General features: G+C 35.1%; 1 protein-coding gene across 2 annotated transcripts; it reads right to left on the bottom strand.

The window, feature by feature from the left end:
• Nucleotides 1–37: 37 nt before the first annotated feature.
• Nucleotides 38–19,649, bottom strand: tfap2b (transcription factor AP-2 beta). Of its 2 annotated transcripts, none has more exons than XM_088939456.1 (7): nucleotides 19,569–19,649; nucleotides 15,754–16,209; nucleotides 12,550–12,610; nucleotides 7,721–7,940; nucleotides 6,846–6,964; nucleotides 4,396–4,537; nucleotides 38–2,795 (listed from the first exon to the last, which is right to left on the bottom strand). In XM_088939456.1, exons 1-7 carry the CDS (start codon nucleotides 19,647–19,649, stop codon nucleotides 2,495–2,497), a joined length of 1,380 nt encoding a protein of 459 aa, XP_088795582.1. In that variant the 3' UTR covers nucleotides 38–2,494. The 2 variants fall into 2 exon arrangements, with proteins under 2 accessions (XP_088795582.1, XP_088795587.1); XM_088939461.1 differs by lacking the exon at nucleotides 19,569–19,649 and adding an exon at nucleotides 16,946–16,972.

The following is a 19,649-nucleotide window of genomic DNA, read 5'->3' as shown; positions in this document are numbered from 1 at the left end:
ATTCCACAATGCAACAAGCCGAAACAGAAATATTCGGTTTTTTTTTTATTTTGGAGATTGGATTTTATTTTTAAAGGTAATAATAACATATAATATCTGACTCATTTTATTTCAGTAGTTTCTATTTAAATAACAGCCTGCCTTTTCAGAACAAATATCAGAATTTAATCTGCTTTGTTTTCTAGGTCGGCTGAATTTAAGGAAGTCAAAATGGAACACGATAGGGATAAATGCAAAACCATAACTTTCAATAGACATATAAAGTCACAAACTGATTATACCTTCATGTTTAAAATTAATTGCACATGAAATACCCTGTTATCGAAACGCTTAAGAGACCGAGACAAGGAAAAGTTTGACTTATTCGTCAGTAGTTTTGTATGTGCTCGTGCAGCCTAAGCTAAATTCGGAAAGGATTTCCTTACATCTCTGTAAACCGTTTAATTAATTTCTATTTCTTGATTAAGCCCACACCCACGCTTGAAGGCTTTGGTGACTGGGTATGAAACAAAATGTAAATGATTGCCTTCGACTTATCAGAAAAAAAGTGAAAAAATGACAATATTGCACTAAACCTGTGACACTTAATTGGATTATTACGTTTTACTATGATTGTTTTGGTGGGAGTTCCTAGTGTAGGCTATTAATGGATTATTCTCGTGATCGTATTTATTTCCAAGTCCGCACTGGAAAGAGAACATTGTGTGAATTTTACTTTTAACCATATATGTATATAAAAGATCAGTTAATTAATCCTTTAGTGACATCGGTTATATAATAATAATACGTTAAGTGCCAGGTTTATAAATCAAGTAAAACTATATGCTAATACAAGGACAATTTAGATATCCGGACTTAAATTGATAAAGTAAATTGTAAATGGAGTAAATAATTATTTTGTAACCCTTAGCCAACTGGAAAATTACCAGTAATGTAACTTCCTTGCTATTCTTTTCTTACCCATAGTTTTTGTTGGAGTATGTGTTTGCTGATCAATTGTTTTCAGCTAGAAGTAGGAAGTAAAGGTCTTGTATTCTATATTTGTCATTTGTATCACTACCTACCTAAATGTTGCGCTTTGTGAATTAATAAATCTATCTGGGTTTTGTTTAGATACACATCCAGCAAAGGAGACTATAATACAAATAAATATATTTTTGACCTTTTAGACGGAGTATGTCTATTAGGCCCACATAAACAATTTTTACTCTAAACTCATTAGCGATAACCTGTTACACTCTCTGTATTAGTTTTAAAATAAAAAAAAAGTCCCGCTGTTGTAACACAACTATTGTGCAGGATTTTTTTTCCAAAACCAGCTTCACAGGGAGCGAAGGTTACACGATCACATAAGTTATGGATAGTGTGTTTAAAGCCGCAAAGGCTTTTTGAATTGTAGAAGAAATGAACAATCCGAAAATATTGTCTGCCTTCAAGCAATAATGTGATGAAAACCGTGTGAAGGTAATCTTCAAATCGCTACTGATTGTGAAACTCCTCCCATACTTTTATTGGCACGTTTTAACAGTTCTTTTTTTATATGGGTCTTTTATACTTATGAGTTGTCTTTGATAAATTATACTTGCAGAGTTCCACTTGGGACGCTGTGAATTGTCGCACAATTATGCCAAGATGCACTTTCTCTTGCAACTCACAACTGTTGCATTACGGACTAAGGATTTAAAAAACTGAAATGTTCGTAAACAGTATAATTGGCCACTCAGCACAGATATGCTACAGGTGTTATTAAATATTGTCGTTCAATGTACGACATGTGAGCCTAAACGTGGATCTTGTTCTTGGAATTTGTTTAATATTTGCGGTTTTATTTTTAATATTTGCCTTTTTGTTTCCTAACAGAGTAACTCATATCAGACTTTGGAGACACTATTTATGGATTGATTAACATCTAAACTCCACTGACTTGGTGAACTGTAAGTGAAAATTTTGGCAACGAACCAAGGCATCATCGGTATGGTGCCAGTATCAGACGTATTCCAGTAAATATAGTATTACATATATGTCTGTGCACACAAATTATGACCAAAAAAAGGTGTCATACCCCTAAGCACAAAACCCTGTATCCAACAGGAGTCTTGAACAGGTGACAAATCCACACGTGGTTCGACAGGAAAAGTGGGGTAGGCCTTCAGAAACGTGGCAGGGATAGAAAGTCTGAAATTGAATATTTCCATCTTCAGAAATGTAATGGGCAAAACTGCACGAAGAATGGGCTTATTGAATCCCAGGAAAAAAAATAACATATATATTTATATATATATATTGGCACATCCCCTTAGGAGTGCTTGAATCATGGACTTAGAGTTTGTACTTAAAACTTAGGTGAAAAAAATCCTTTGCTATGAATTCTGACCCAGTGTGGTTTACTTGTGCGCCTCTTTGCTTTTCTTCCTTTGCGTCTTCCTTGATAGTGTTCCTTTCCATCGTAAATGCAATATTTTAAAGCTAGAATATAAAGGATTTGGATTCGTTTTTATTTCCTGTGCTTTTCCTCTTTATCTCCAGTTTTGGAGCCAGGTCCCTCGCCTGATGTGTGCCTGTTTGTGTTGTTGTTGTTTAAGAACATCTTGTCCAGTCCTTTCAGTGCCTCCGTCAGGTAGTTTTGGAGCGCCGTGAGGGCAGCGCAGATGGCTGGAGACCCAAAGCCATGAGTGATGAGGCTAAAATGAGACAAACAGCTTTGGATGCCTGGTTCCAGAATGGGGGATGGTCTGCTGTTGCCCAGGGGCGTCCTGTCCTGAGCCAGGAGGTCTGTGAATTCCTTACAAAGTTGCCTGAGAAAGAATAAAATGAAAATAATTACCCTGTCAGATAACACAAATCAAATACACACAAGCCTACTTCAAATACTACCTTAATTTGACAATGGAAACAGTGGGAATGGAAACGAATAAAAATATTTTAGTTCCACAGAGTTCATTGCTTAAATCTTAAAATAAACCATTTATATCAAGTGAAACCTCTGCATCCACTATACTTTAGATTGATAAACAGAGCACGCGCAAACGATCACATATATCAGGGGGTTGTTTGTTAATGTGACCATTGCTTGAAACTTGCATACTGTAGGTATATCCAACAGATCATCAACCTTCACCACCAATCGTTCCAGGGCACTTGTTAGCATTTCCTGTGTATATTTTTTTAAATGTGCACCTCTGGACTTTTTAGTCTCACATTTAATTAGTTAATTGTATTGACAAAGAGCTGTATATAGATCCTGGCATAGACACCTCATGCATATTGATAGTTTCCTGGTTTTGCCCCCCCTTACATTAAATGGGCTAAAGGCTTTAAGGGGGAAAAGGAAAGGGTCTATAAAACGTGTCTAAAAAACTACTTTAGCGCAAGGCTGAACTGTGATTGTAAAGTGGGCAAGGGGCTTAAATAACCACTCAACCTAGAACCTTCAAAAGCAAAACAGAGGATCTGCAAACAATTAAAGGCCAAAGACATTAATATATTTTGACCCGGCGGAAAAGGGTAATCAAATTCATATCACGTTTACAAAAGATCTAGACAAATTTGAGCAAATGATTTTTACTCCGTCATAGATTTCCTTTAATTACGTTGTCAGTAACGATATTCTTATTTCAGAGAAAGGCATACATTATGAGGTTGTTGCTGTTTTAGGTGTATATTGCAAAAATGTAAACTCGCCTTTGTGTAGAGTTTACTTTATGCTCTCAGCCAACTAATATAAAAACGTACACTCATTAGAAAGGTATAGTTGTAAACTATAAAAGGAAATATTTGACTGGAAACAAAAACCTTCTTGTGTGCGTTTATTAACTGCTTCATAAACACAAGTTTAGCAATCGTAACATCTCCTGCGATAACCTAATTTCGCTTATTTTCAACATTTAGAACTTTTCATATGTACTCTTCCGCACATTAAAAACAAATAAATTTTGCGTTTCCTATCCTAAGGCAAAAGCCTGAATTTGCAACTGTAAAGAATAGTGACTGCTCTGCTGTTATGAACTGGATCCCTGCGTAAGGGGAACATGGTACAATGAGGTGAAAACATTTTAACTTTAGATCTAAGTGAAATAAGACACAAGTAAGGCTCTCGCAGTAGTCTAATAAATATATATATTTTTGCTGGTCCGATCAAAAATTATGAAAACTAAGAAATACATGGGGAATATAACAGTCTCCTTTAATAAAGTAGTATATATTTTAGATTAAATATTGCAGGCCTATATAGAAACAGAATAGGCGATTTGCAAATAGTGCTTGCGCCAGTTTTTGTGCACACCAGATCAAGAACGCCAGCAGCTGCTACCGACGGTTCTTTGCTTTCTATTTTCTATTTCTTCACAGGAGGCAGTTGACCCAGGCATGATGGAAACAAATAAGCAATAAACTTACTTTGTTGCTAGTAGCATGTTTTTTCGTGAATGGAGCTCATTGGGGTCCGCGTGCTGTCGATTTAAATACTCCGAGATAGCTTTAGCTGGGAACTCAGTTTCGCAAATATAGCCAAAATCCCGGGCTAAATGGACAGCTTCGCCTGAAAATTAAGTGGGTGACAGACAGAAAACAACGTTATTACGAGTGTTAATAACAACCACAATATCCACAACGACACAAAAATATTAAGCTAATATATCGAAGACTTGTGTGCCTTTTCTTGTCCCGAGAAAAATAAGATGAATTTTATTTGTAGCAATTAGACGGTGCCATATATTGGTGAAATTGATTCATGTTCTATCATTAGAGTTTTTAGAATGAAAATTAAGTTGTATCTCAAAGTCAAAACCTCAGATGTCACATATGTATCTGCCTATAAACTTTAAAGGCACGCTCTTGCAGCTGTAAAAAATGTTTTTTTCCTCCTTAAAAGTTTTTTGGGGGCTTTTATTTCATTTCAATAAGTGGACAATTAGAGGTTACAATTTGATTTTTAAAATTAAAATTATTTTTAAAAGTCTTGGGTTAAAGTCGGGTAACAATAGTGAACTGAAATATATTCCACTACTGAATCGCTGAATCTGTTTAATATAGTCTTAAATGTCTGATTACTACTGTACGTCTTCGTTGTGATTGTAATTGAATAAACGTGCATGAGTGGATTTCAAACCTATTCTAATTTCCTAGACCAGAAATGCATGGCCTAATAATTTTACATCACCTCTAGATCGGTCAAACGTTTTAGTCCATTGAATGTAGAGAAGAGGTTAGTTATGGCTCCCATCCCCTCAGTACATACACACTGTTATGTTACTTTGGTTTGTCAATCTGTACAAAGCATTTCAGCTATAGAATAAAAATTACTATAAAACATGCTGCCCTATAAAATCTGAGTTATCTCACCATAGTGCTTAAAATAGTAATGACTAACGCGGCAAAATATCTCCGACTTGTCCTGCCCTCCTACACTCCCTCTCCCTCACACGCGTTTTTTCTCTTTTAGGTGTGGCTAGAAAATGAAGGTAAAAGTACCGTGCTTGGAAATTAACCTCTTTTTACTAAGCAAGACATCTATCCACTGGATATTAGAGCTGAATGTTGTTCTGAACGTAGAATAATTTTGTAAACGTGTCTGTCCATTTAGGCCATCGCAAACAAAATAACTTCTCATTGCAGGAGGAGTTGTTGCTGCTACCGCTGTTGTTTGTTGTTGTTAGTAATAATGCTCAATCGTTCTCTTTAAAAAAATCTGAAAACGAGCGATGTGCTTGTTAAATCCAATGAATTAATTTACTCGGTTTAAATTAAAAATGTAAAGCCGTGGCAGTAATTATTGTAATGATAGCTGCCACTTCTCTGACATGCTTGGTTTAGGTTTCTACCCTCAAGAGGTTCGTGTCAACAGACTCCCACTGACGTACTTTTAAACCTCAGAAATAAGACACAGTAGCTAGAGAAGGACCAGCTCAGGGGGGATTCCAGTAGATTATGCCTTGGTCCCTATGGAATAAGGCATTAGAACTAAAAAAAAACGCTTGAAAGCTCTGCCACGGTGACATGGGAAAATATCTAGCACACAAACACCGACGTTATATGGAATCATACAAGAAATATATTTTTTAATTAAATCAGTGTCATTTTGAAAACTCGGTACGTTGTGCTGAATGTGAGGGAAAAATGGATCTGAAGCCTAAGCGATTATAGCCTGGCATTAAAAATAAAAAAGTAAAACTAAAACTGCCAATAACGGCAAAATAGTCGCAGGTAACCCGTTTATTACTACAGTAAATAAAGAATAGCCAACTACCCCATCATTAATTTGGAAGTTTATTAGAAAATGATGTCCTTTGCGTTTCGTTAATTTACTGATATACATTATTATTACATGTTATTATTGTTATGTTATTATAGTTTTATTATTAAATATTACACACTAGGCTATACAGTTAATTCACTTTAGGATGTACAGTTAATAGACTTTTGGATGAAACATAAATCCACCTCAAATAAAAAAAAAATATAAGTAGGATATGTACATTCGAAGCTTATAAAACAAAAAAAAAAACTTATTTTGTCTTGTCGTTTTAAAGTCATTACTGTTTTATCCTATAGGCCTTACTTCAAAGATTACGATTTCGAAAAACAATCCGAAAGTAATTTTATTTTTCAGTGGCTTTTCTACTTTTTATCCTCCTTATTGGCGTTTCCAGTCCTCGCCATCCACTATGAGTGTTTATAACGTGTTGCAGCAGCATCCGGCCTTCATGCACTCTCAGACTTTGGGATTTGGGGACCATCTTTCGATGCATAAATGTGACACCTCATTTGACGCCTCGTAAAAAAAGTAGCTGGTGAAATCTGTGGCCCTCTTTGCTTCTTTTCAAATTAATTGATTTATGTTTGCTTACCTTCTACTAGTGAGGTCAGCAAAGTGACATTTGCGGCCTTGCGCCTACCCGCTGGCAAATTCAACCCGATTTTTTCTAGTTTTTCTCTCAAGGATCTCCCACCGTTTTTTGATTTTGCTCTGAAATGACAAAAGACAAAAACACCATAATGATTATCACGAGAACAATTATAATAGATAAGGATGTTTCTTAAAATTATCCTGAGAAACAAAGTCGATTAGTCGCTTTGACAATCACGTTCTGTGTGTGTCTGACGAAGCATTGGTTCCAACTTTTACAACTCGGCACTTCTCAGGGCGTCTCTGAAGCATTTTGCCCATAGGTAAAACGGTAGTGTTGCCCCAGGCTTGAGCCCACAACTTTCTAGGTTAGAAGTTCAGAGCCGAAACCGTGTTAGTACCCTGCTTCCGAGTTTGCTATAACAAAAAACGAATAATAATAATAATAATAATAATAATAATAATAATAATAATAATAATAATAATAATAATAATCAGTCACAAGAAAAATATTTTATAAGACATATATGCCCAAATGATTTACACATTGTAGTTGATCTTCTGTTTATTATATCTTTCCCGTGGGCCAATATGGTTCAATTGTTTCAATAGAAAACTGTATGTTTTGCTTTGAAACAATGGAAAACACTGAGCCATTGAAATTAGTAATGTACGACCCAAAGCAGATTTAAGGGTAGCAATAGTTTTCTTATGGCCTGGATATCATTATCCTTAGTTCTGATATTTAACTAGGAGAATAATCTTATAGCTGGGCTGCCCTATGATTTTGTTATAACAACATTCAAGACTAAATCTATAATGGACGCAAAGAGATAAATAGAAGCTGGTAAGAGAATGACGTCCAAACTGACTTACCTTCTAAGAACACCGCCCAAAAGAGAGGCATTGAGACATTCTGGTGGAGAGAGGCGCCTTTGAACTTCGCCAACTGTAACTTTATATTTAGAAGTGGAGCTGAGAAGGGACAAACGACCAGGTACTGAACAAAACACCTCGTTTGTGTTAACAGCAATGCCACCAATCAAGCCATCTTTGCTCATCATCAAAGAGGTCACACTCTTAGGAGGGACAGGAACTGAAAATTAAAAAGCAAAAAAAATATTATGATAGTGAAAAGGAAAAGTAATCCCTTACGTAATATCAGTGGGCATATCATTTGTTTTTTCGTGTTCATGAAATGTAGCACAAGGAAAAAAGCAAGTTTTTAGAAGATATTTTTGTTATTAAATATGTTCATTTTTATTTTTCCTTTTCAAAATAGCTGTCAACTGTAGTAACAACTTTCCTGTTAAAACTGTTTTCCATTCCTCTGAACGAGTAACCGCTTAATTTTTTATTAGTCATAAAAGTGACGTGGCTGGTGCACCTTTTTATTCGGATATATAACAAAATATTGTATAGACACACCATAAGTAAATAGCAATGATCTTACATTAAATGTCAAACTGTACGGGACAGTAAAACGTAATTTTGTCTTCTTAAATTCAAAACGTATATTTCTTTGTATTGTTTCTCCATAAATTATTTACTTCTTATTTCATTGTTTCTTTTCAGATATAAAGAGATATTGTATAATTCATTGCAAATCGTATGCCAGTGTTATAATGCGCCGGACTGAGCCCTGACAGCATTAGTGAGCTGCATATAGTTTACTATAAGAGGCCAAAAAGGTTTTATAGGGCGATCGATGATTAAATGTTTACAGTATCATCACCACAATATAGCATTGTCTTAAAACGTGATTTTTAAAAATATCGTTAGTTAGTGTCGTAGATATATAAACAAGTGTGCTTTCTTTATAAAGTCCTGATATCTGTCAAAATTCTCGTTCCCGTGATTTACAGAGACTTTCCTTGGTCAATAGGATACCAAGGCTTCCCAACATGCACAAACACAGCTTAAACTCTTAACCAGATATTAGTCAGATATATTATTGTGATGCGATTGCAAGGCCTATACTTATAATGGCTATAGCGGCATAATAACTCTGTTGTGGCCTGGCCCCAGTTTGTCATAACCTATCTTTAGGTGTGGCTAAAAAGAAGGTAGAGAGAAAACATTTGAACGAAACAAAGTCGTAAAGCAGACATATCCCGACTCGTTTAAGACATAAACTCGAGTTGCATCAAATTCATTATTAAACTTTCTTCTAAGGTTGATTTTACTTTTACTGTGTATTCATGTGGTTAGAAATGTGTGCATTTTCCTCCCCAACATCATCATTATTTCCGTGCAGGTAAATAGCATTTTCTGAATGCAGTGGACATTGATAAAATGTGTAAATGTACGTTGAAATCTAAGTGAAATATCAAGACTGGAGACTGGAAATGTGTCTGCACCTAAATAAAAAACGAAGAGTTTGAGACAAATGAGTAATTTATATAGGATATGTGTCACAACAATAATATGCGTAACTTTTTTCCTTCTCTCTGTACGCAGCATAGAATTTCATTTGATTAGTTAAATTGTGTATAAATTTAGGATACGTTTGGTGCAATGTTTAATAGATACAGTCGATGCTTAATAGGCAGGTGACACCTTTGCAACAGGCTGCTCGGAGTTTTTTTTCTTGTGAGTCGCACAAGTGCGCTCCCAATCATGATTTTCTTTCCGCGTTTATTGTTACATGTAAACTACTGTACATAATCCCCACAGAAGGGTTATATTTGTAGGGTAAATAGTGAATTTAATTCTTCAGAACTAAATAAGAATAGTAAAAAGATAATGATTTGCATTTATGTCTCTACGTGTAGAAAACATGTCCCTTCTATGTATTTAAGCAATGGTTTTACGGTTTTGTATTTAAAATAATCATCATATGCATTTATATATTCATTACATTTTTAATACTGTCGGGTAGAGCACAACTCTCCACTGGATTACCACGTAGGGACTTCTGAATTTAAAGAATGTTGTTAGTCACCCTGGCAATAAAACAACCAATTGTACATCACTAACAACTCTGTTGGAAAGCAAATCACTCTTCCTACTCCCGAATATGAAAGGCTGGAATTACGACTGGAAAGGATAAAAGCTGTATTTATGTTGAAAACAAGGGTTACCAGTGGCATTGACCTAAAGCAGGCCATCTCCCTCTTGCCCTCTATCTTCACACCATGTTATTTTTGTTTGTTTCTCTGTTTATGTTCAGAGATCTAGTAAAAAACGTCCGGATTATTTCCTGCTTTCAGGAAAGAGAATAAGGTTTGAACAACCAATTGCTCAGTACAATAATGTATTCTTGTAAGTATTATACCCTCTTCAGACACATAACGGATTTTATTTTAAAAAATTAGACATATTAGTGATCGACGCCCGCACCTGCTCTTTTCAAAGGTCCGGTACGTTTAAGTTAATTCTATCAGTCACGGTGAAGTACTGTATATTTTAAACGTTTCTGTGCTAACACAGTCAAGAAATATTTATGGTGTAGCATATGCTTATTTGTGTTCCCCTTACACCCCGAGGATACTCTTGGAGAGATCGGAAGGCTAGCGGTACGTTTCCATTCCCCAATGCAACTATACAATAATCCTTTTTTTTTTACTTATTTATTTTTATACACATAGATCCCTGCTAATCTGTTTTATGTATTGAATCTGAAATCAAATCATTCAGGACCAAATAACTTTATATTTTTTGTCTTTATACTTTAGACAAAAAATAAATAAATACCAGAATGACATTCTTTGTGTCTAAATGGGTTTTTAGACCGCTAATGTAGCACAACATTCTCATTATTACATTATTGATTGTTGATTGACTTGCGCCTTCAAATCGTATTAACCACCCTCTGCCAATCTATATTAGTGGAGTTTAAAAAGGCCTACCATTATCATCACACTGGAGTTCAAGCGGTATTTCTTAATGTTTGCTCTAATGGGGCAACGAGAAGACAGAGGCCATGGTCCCTGACTATTGTATTAATAGCTCAACGGGGGCTAATACAGAAAATTAGCCTTAAACGAGCTCTGGAGATCTCCACATGAAAAAGTCATTTATCACGCTGGCTACTTTAACTCGACTCGTTTGCTCTCTCTACTGGGACCAACTCATTTTCCCTTAACTAAATTACTTTAGAAATGTCAACCAGTCCGTACAAACATTAACAAGGGGCTTGTAGGGCGAAATGATTTCTAATTATCCCGGTCTTAAAACAAAAAAGGGGTCCAGTTGAATATATATATGATCAGTATAATGATTTCTTGATGCATTCATGCGAGTGGTTCATTAACAGGGAAAGTATATACTGTACGAAAACATACACTTTGCCATATACTCCTTACTCCACTACCTGACATTTAGACAGATCTACCCCGGTATATGTGTATATGACATATACTAGGGTAGTCGTAATGTTATACTGAGAGCGTATGTGGTCAAACAATGTCATACTGTACCTTCATCAGTATAATAGGGCCTATCAAAATAAAAATCTAAATAAACAATAGCAATAACAATAATAGCAGCGAACATACAGTAAATAAACATTTAATAGTAGTTATTTTAATAACAGTTCATTAAAGCTCACAAAATCTCAAGCTAAACCAGTTTCTCTTAGCCCTTGGAAACGTTTCAGGTGTTAATCACTACATTGTTATATCAAGAAGAAGCGTGGTCTGATTTTTAATAGGTTTATCTGGTACCATGCATCATTTGTATAATTCGTTGACGTATCAGAAGGAATAGCATTAAAAGCAGAGCTAGAAGTAGTATTTGTAAAAGACAACTGTATGTCGTATTGTTGCAAGACATCAAAGCCAAAGAGTCTTTGTTTATTTATGCTGTGCTTTAACTGAAACTGAAACCTCCTTTTACCACAGACATTCTATGCAGTTGGATACAACCTGCTCGCGTCTCATTAAAGTTGGTCACACAGATAAGAAATTAGGGATATGGTAAAATTATAGACAGGAGGATTTGCGTTACATTTAAATAGCTACACTGAGGACTTGCGTCTTGCAAGGCACACGTTTTTTTTAAGTTATATAATGATTTAACCCAATGAACAATAACCACAAACGTATCAGAAACTTAATATCTTTTAATGTAAGAGAATATTAAATATCTGCACACACTTAAATGCATATATAAAGTGTGTAAATGTGTGTAACATATCTTGAATGTTTCCCTTTTAAATGTTGTGCTTACAAGAAGGCTTAGCTAAAAATGTTGAATACAGCTGCATTTAATTAAATTGATTTACTGCAATGTGTTTTCAGTAAAGGGTTTAATGACATTGAAGTTTGTCTTGTACTAATTTGGACTTTTGAATTGCGCATTTTATGAGAATTTTTTGAACATGGGACATTTAATGTGGAAACAGAAATATTTATTATATACAGCCATTATCAGTACTATTTTCAAAAGAGGCAAATATAAGAACCAGGTCAATAAAACAGTGTCTAAAATCATTGTAGGTGCATGGGTTTCATAGAGATAAAATACAATGTGCCATAATCAGTTCGTTTAACTATAAGTTAAAGTTCAAATATTCGCTTACATTAATCGGAGTATAAAATAAAGACCTAGCTCTTATTTCTGAAAATTATGCTGTATTTGCATTTAATGCATTGTTAATGCTTCATGAAGTACGTATGTCGAGGTAAATACATGTTCTTAATATGCGTTTGACACTACATGCACAGTAGTATAAATGTCTTAACAGATTACAAATACCATACCTTTTTTAATCACAGATTGGTCCAGCAGGCTCATGCCACTGTTATTTGCGTCTTCTACGGTCTGTGAATATCAAAATACTAAGGATCAGTCACATAACTATTCAAATTTACTGGATATATTAACCAGACCTGTATATAAATCATGTCACTCTGAACTCAAGATCCGGTTATTTCCATTTATATTAACCCAGTAGGGGAGTTTTATCATTTCGACAGTAGACGAGGAAATCAAATTCTCCGACATTATATGGTCTTCTAATAAAAACGGGGTGCAAGCGTCTGCTGTAGAATTGCATTTCTCCTACCAAGCTGAGCAACGATGTTCAATTGATAATTTCTTTTTTAAATAAACCTGCACATTTATTTTCTGTAGAAGCACCTAACATTATCCACTATTAACCTTATCGATTATTATTATCATTATTCTAAACAAATACCGGTGTGATATTTTCAATATCAACATACAGTTTTAGTTCCGGTTATATATTGCTACGATAATTTCAGCTATACATAATTATGTTCTCCATACAAGAACGAATAGTTAATTAGACCTTCAAGATAAATCAAGTTTTAATTGCGTGAGACGTGTTACATTAACTGGAATGTCTGGGCTTACAGCTGCTTTTGGTAGAAGTAGTGGTAGCAGGAGCAATAGTTGTTATCATTGGTGGTAGTGTTGTCATCGTTATTGTATTAGTAATTGCAGCCCAGTACTAACAGGAGCAGAGGGGGATGTTAAATGTAATTTAAGGCCTGTAGACTTTGGCTTTTCTTTCATTCTGCTTGAAATATATGTCAAAAAGTACAGTAACTAACACTTGGCTTTTCAACCAGAAATTAAATCTGACTGAAATTACATATTTTAAGAAAGCATGTTTACACGTTATGTATTGGATGGGTACATGTACAGTATGTATAGTGATGACAGCTTGTGTGAATTGTAACTCTTGAGCAAGAGCTTTCCTCTTGTTATATTGATTCATTCCATATACAGAGTTACAACAACATCGAGCAAACAAGCGCTTCAAGATCAAGATTTCTTCTATGAACATAAATCAAGATAACATTGTAGAGCTTCTGGACGTAATATGTAATCATCATCATCTGCACTTTCATAATCTGGAAAATCTTTTTTTTCTGAGCAAGATTGCGAAAGTCCTATCAAAATGTGATAGAAGCTTTTGTTGTCTTACTAATATATATAAAGGGACAGATACTAAAAAGTATTTACAAATGGGATTAGCAATAGTACGAGACTTGTTGAGCAATAGGCATCCCAGTATTCGGACTTTGAAACCAGCAATACATCTTAATGGAACACTGTAAGGAATTGTCTGCATGTTAAGTTTTAAACGTTATCAAAAATAATAAGTATAATTTAATAGATATTTAAACACCTTTAAAGGCTATTTTAAACATAGAGATAAATGGGATTTATAGCGAAGACATGAAATACAATACTGATTAAAGCAATCAAATCGCCGATCAACGGTGCTTTTTAGAGTAGTTGCAGCTAATAAAAACACTCTTGTCTGATTTTGTATCTAATTATGGTCACCCGCTGTTTTCGGTACAGGATATTCACACAGCATGTTGGCACTTAATAGTCACAGGGAGAATAGTAAAGATTTAATTAGGACTAAACGCGGAAATAAGCAAAACGTACACTTTTAATTAAAGACTTCTTAGTTAAAGGTGATAAAGGCATCGTGTCATTTAAAAAGATCAAGGGCCCCAGTAAGAAACGTTTTTGGGGAAAAAGTGCCGTTTACACAAACTTATTCTGACCTAAAATATAAAAATAGCCTCAATTTTATTAAACCTCAAATTTTACATGCATGCCCTTAGCGACTTATCTATAACCTTCAGGCATACAAAGCATATTTATATCAGTAGTTTGCAGATTCCGGGGGGGAGTTAAATAGTAGAAATAATAAAAATATAGAAAACAGTGTGAATTGAAAAAAACAGAATCTCAATCAAATGTATTGAACAATTTCACAGGTACAGTCTAGTACAACTACAGTAGGTACAACTAGTCCTTAGATCAGTGGTCACTTCTTAACTTCATTTTAACAGAACTATTTTTCTTTTGTTTTGTTTCTTTCTATTTTAGGTGGCTATTCGATATACTCTAGAAAGCTTAACAAAAACTAAGGAGGGTGTAGAGAAGTAACATCAAGCAGAAACTGCAAGGGAAGCTCTAATCTAATATTCAGGATAACAAGTATGACGTCAATTGTGCTATCATTCAAATAACAAACCGTAGATATAGAAATAATGTATAGAAAATGCATCCTATGTTTTAAGTGCAATACCTTTGACATTATAAACAGGATTACACTGTACAGCAGAACAATTAACGATCAGATTTTAAATTTACTTTAGCGGCTGTTTTAAAGCGGCTGTGTTTTTTAAGGAAATGTCTAAAAAATAAATCCGTACTATTATAATTGGTCCTGTGTTGTTGTATAATTTGCTTATTTTTAACGATTATCGTTGGTGTTTTGTTATATTTTTTTAGTGGGAACGAAACATATTGCCACGTTGTCATATTATTTGATTGCTTTCATTTCAAACAATCTTGAGATCCAAGACAGATTTTACACAAACGGTTCAAGGCCTTCTAATTAATTTCCCAGATAGCTAATCGGAAATAGGAGGGATTTGTATTTTGTAAAGGGAGATAATTAACGTCTTATTGAAAACATGCCCAGTGAATGTCAACACACAAAAGCCTGAATTTTTATTAAATAATTGAGTGTAACTTTACATCTTATAGCTGTCCCATGTCTTTTTCATTTCTAGTACTATCCAAAAACCAATCCAAACATATGTTTGTGCACTATTACTGTATTACACTTCCAGTTAGCACCATTTCTACCCCCGTCTTTTTTATTTTATCGATTAGCACATTTCTCTGAAATAATATTCATCTAAAAATTAAATAAATGTTTGAGTGAATAATTCGTTAATTTACATTATATATTATTAACCGTGGTGAACGGCGTAATTTGACTTAAAACACAACACTGCCGTCCTGTTTAAAACTGTTGATGAAAACTGACCTTTTAATTAATAGTTCGCCGCAGTCTTGAGACAAGATCACTTTATTGGCCGTAATAAATGTTATAAGCAACACGTAATTTTTAATCTGGCTTGGAATTATTATTAATAATACATATAAAAAGAGCGGAAATTCACCTGCACATCTTCCATTCCATGCGCAATGCCATGAAGTGACAAACTGTCCCCCATTCCAGAATCCAGCCCATGGTGCGCTGAATGAAGAAGCACATCTGGCCGTCTCACAGAGGCATAGTCCCGCCTCGGGTCGAGTCCGGAGAGCTGCGGTAAAGAAGCCCGAGGCTGGGACAGTAAAGAGCCAGTTTCAGTTCCAACTTCTTGTCGTTGCCTCTGCCCCCAGGGGTGTTGCTGGGGTTGATGTAGAGGGTTTAAGGAGTAAGGGTCATTAACGTGGGCATACGGATCCTGGCTCTGGTGGTATGGAAGCGGCTGATAAGGTGGAGGAAAGTAAGGCGGCTGGAAGTCCGAAGATGGAGTATGGGAGAGCGGGGGAGCGCTGGAATACGGTCCCTGCGATACTGAACCTAGCTGGGACAGCCTGGAGCTATGGCTCGGGACTCCGTCGTGCCGGTCCTTAAAAAAAAGAAAACAAAAACAAGAAAACAATTTATATTAAAAACAGCTGCGCTGTACAAAATTGACTGAAAAGAGCGAATAAATGATAAAGCATTAGGCCGTACAAACAAAATAGCTTGTCCTTGTTTCAGCTCTGCCTCGGCATAAATTAATCATAAAAAAGTAGAAAATAAATAAAAGAAAACAGACGGGACCTTTTTGATTTCATGATACTCTATTAAAGCAAGTATAGGTTTATTCTATTCTTATAGTAATCATCTAAAGTATTTATAAATGAAAAATAAAAATGAAAAACAAGAATAGTACAATAATACAATGTTATCCATTCTCAATATAATTTGTTTCCACACTCGGTTTCCGTTCTATATTATCTGACTATATATTTTGAATACTGATAACGTAGTGTGTGGGTTTAAGTGTGCTGACGGATTTACCTAACACTCCTTGCTGAGGTTGTAATGTCAAATAAACGAATTAATATATTTAGCCAAAATTGCTATCCAAATCGCCCAAAGCTATAGTTACATTTTCTAATTGTAATTCGTTTTTGGTACAGAAACACTTTCTCCTTTAGCGATTTAGCTAACACACAAAAAAAAAACCATAGGAAAAACGGTAAAAGTAAATTCAACTGCTGTAATCTACAATTTATTTTCCGATTTCCATTGCAAAAGCCAGGGCTGCTAAAGAGAAAATGGACCTGTGTAAAAAAAAAAGCAACGCTCCGACTCACCATGGCTGAATACGTATGGACTAACATCTGGAAGAAAGTCTGTTCACAGCAAAAAACAATAAAATTATGAAGAAATCAAGAGAGACGTGCAGTAGAAAAAGCAGCCTGAGGTATTTCCAAGACTATCCATCAACGGTTTCTCCAAAACGAATGGAAATGTTTACATATATATGTGTTTTTATTTTATTTTTCCTGAGCTCCTGTTCCAATCCTCTTCTACCCAAGGCAAGACTCAAACTGTTCGCATGTACCTTCCCTCTGCGTCTCTACACCACCTCATAATAATTGTTATTCATGACTATTAATATTACAGGAATACTTAAAGGGAGAATGGAGGACAAATGGAGCGTGAAGCTGGAGTCAGCTCTGGCGCTCCCCTACTATTGTAAATGACGTTCATTCAGCTGAGAATTACTAGATGTAATCAGACAAGGGGGCTGGCAAAGGCAGACTTTCCGCAAAAGTTTAGTAAGCGAGTGTCAACAAGACAGCTAACGCAACCAGTACGGTTCCTTTCTAATCTATAAAATCTTTCGCTGGAATTAACTGGCCAGCGCTGTTACAACCAATTATAAAAAAGGTTATATTTCTACACCTGGTCTGTCTATGCGTGGTTTGTATGTAGACATACTGATTCAATTTTGTATATTTAAAGGGTATATAGGCCTCTATATGTATGTGAATGCAATTGCATGTATATAATTAAATTGTTCATACAACAGACACTTTAACCTTCACGAAATTTAAAGTTTCAATCGATTTCAAATTAATACAATAAACATTAAATACAATAAGTGTTCTACTTATGTCTCTAGTTTCTGTCATTCGTTTTACGTTTATTTTCACTATCCTGTGTATCCGTAAACTATTGGTCCGTCTACATTGCTTTCTTCTATTCATTAGAGTAAACAAAACGTATCGTACCGAAACACTTTAAAGATGCATTAGACAGAAGGTTTCCTCGAAGGCTGATTAAGTTTACTGGACCAAAGATAATGAAAGATATGCTATTGTTAGAAGCTTTTGCAAGTTTCATAGACCATATCTGCCTAGTTCTACTCTGTGGTCGAACATATAATTATCCCAGAGGTGTCTTTCACTGCTGATTTCTATTACTTGCGTAAATTACACATTTCCAGACTTCGGTGTTTAAAAATCGGGATCACTGCAATTTATAAACACACGCTCACAATTTAATATTCCTCTCTTACGGTTTGTTCTGCACGATTTTGTACGCTACGCAGGAAATGTTGAGGTTGACGCTTTGCAGAATGTGCCGGATTTCGCCAGCTTGCAGTTGATAATTAGCCTGACGACGGCTGTGAGAGCTAAGACATTTGTGGTTATCTGGAGGGCGGCTACCCGCCGGGCTGAACTAAAGAGCCCATAAAGACACACACTGACTTTCATTCAGTAGCTGTTTACACTCCCACATAAGCCCGTTTCTAAAGTCTTTGTGTATTTTATCCCATTCATTTAAATCTCGAATACCTCCGATGGCACAGTTTAACATTTGCGAACGCGTGGCATTTCCTTTTCTCTCTCCCTGTCAGCTGGCTTTTATTTTTGACTACTTACTAAATGTTGCATGTTCATGATATTTCACGTCAATTTATAATTTTGCACCACTTCAATTGCAAACTTTCGTTTATTACTATTAATTTTCGACAATTCCAATTATTCTTATGTAAAGTATGTAATGGACTTCTTCTCAGTTTACGACAATTTTCTGGTTCGAGCACTTTGCATTATTCCGTTTTCTATTCAATCGAAGGTTAAAATAAACGAAAACTGAGAGTTTAGGTATGTTACTCCTACAGTTTCTAAAACCAATTGCATTATCGTTGCGTGTCCTAAACATTATCTCACTCCCAGAATTATGAAGTCCTTAGTCTTCTGATCTTTTTTAGGCCAAAGAAAAAATACCACTCTATAGCAGTTTTGAGTAGAACATCGTATTATACTTTACAGACTATACAGAAAGTCACACATAGAATGGCAATCAAATATACTTTTGAGCATTTTTTTAAACTGTAGCCCAGTTATGAAAATAAAACGTCTGCGCCCCCTTTTCCACACAAAAAAATATGCTGTTTATAAATCTGCTTTTACCTGTCTTATACAAAAGTTGAATCAACTCACTTACCAATCTTTAATTTAACGGAGTTACCTTTTAGAAGCATGATGGCACGATTTTTTAGCCAAGGAAGCTTTTGAAACGTGCAAAAATGACAATCATAATAATACGTTTCGATTGCTTGTCAAAAATTTTAATATTTTGCAATTAGGCCTATACAATGTCCACTATGAAATGATCATGAACAGACCATTCCTAACGACCCGAAGCTGTTCCGTTGTTGAATGTCTTACCATCCCTATTTTGTGAGTTTTCATTTTTGGCTCAACCATATCCAAAATGAATAAAACTCTTCAAATGATTTTCATCACTCCTTAAAATCAATACTAATGACAATTTCATTCTAATAACGAGTTTGTGGTAAGTATTACTCCTCTCCCACTCAGCAAAATTAAATGAATAATAAAACATTAACAGCAATGACGAAAATACAAAGCAAAAAAGGAACCCCTCCGCGTTATTTGAAATAATTGTCATGAACATTACCTCATAAATATCTTCATACTTGACATTTTCTACTAGTTTCCAGAGCATGTTTGCAGACTGATCTCTGTTAACTGAGTGCAT

Source organism: Atractosteus spatula, chromosome 2 (genome assembly GCF_055471065.1).
Source record: "Atractosteus spatula isolate fAtrSpa1 chromosome 2, fAtrSpa1.hap1, whole genome shotgun sequence".
Lineage (NCBI taxonomy): Eukaryota > Metazoa > Chordata > Actinopteri > Semionotiformes > Lepisosteidae > Atractosteus > Atractosteus spatula.
The sequence above is the reverse complement of the archived record's forward strand: the minus strand, read 5'-3'. Positions and strand labels throughout refer to the sequence as shown.

Excerpts from the sequence above, each read along its gene's own strand:
- tfap2b (XM_088939456.1), bottom strand. The coding sequence starts at position 19,649 with ATGCACTCAGTTAACAGAGATCAGTCTGCAAACATGCTCTGGAAACTA. Across the intron at positions 7,941-12,549 it reads CCAATCTGTGATTAAAAAAG|TTCCTGTCCCTCCTAAGAGT; the intron begins GTATGGTATTTG and ends TTTAATTTTCAG. Across the intron at positions 6,965-7,720 it reads TTGGGCGGTGTTCTTAGAAG|AGCAAAATCAAAAAACGGTG; the intron begins GTAAGTCAGTTT and ends TTGTCATTTCAG.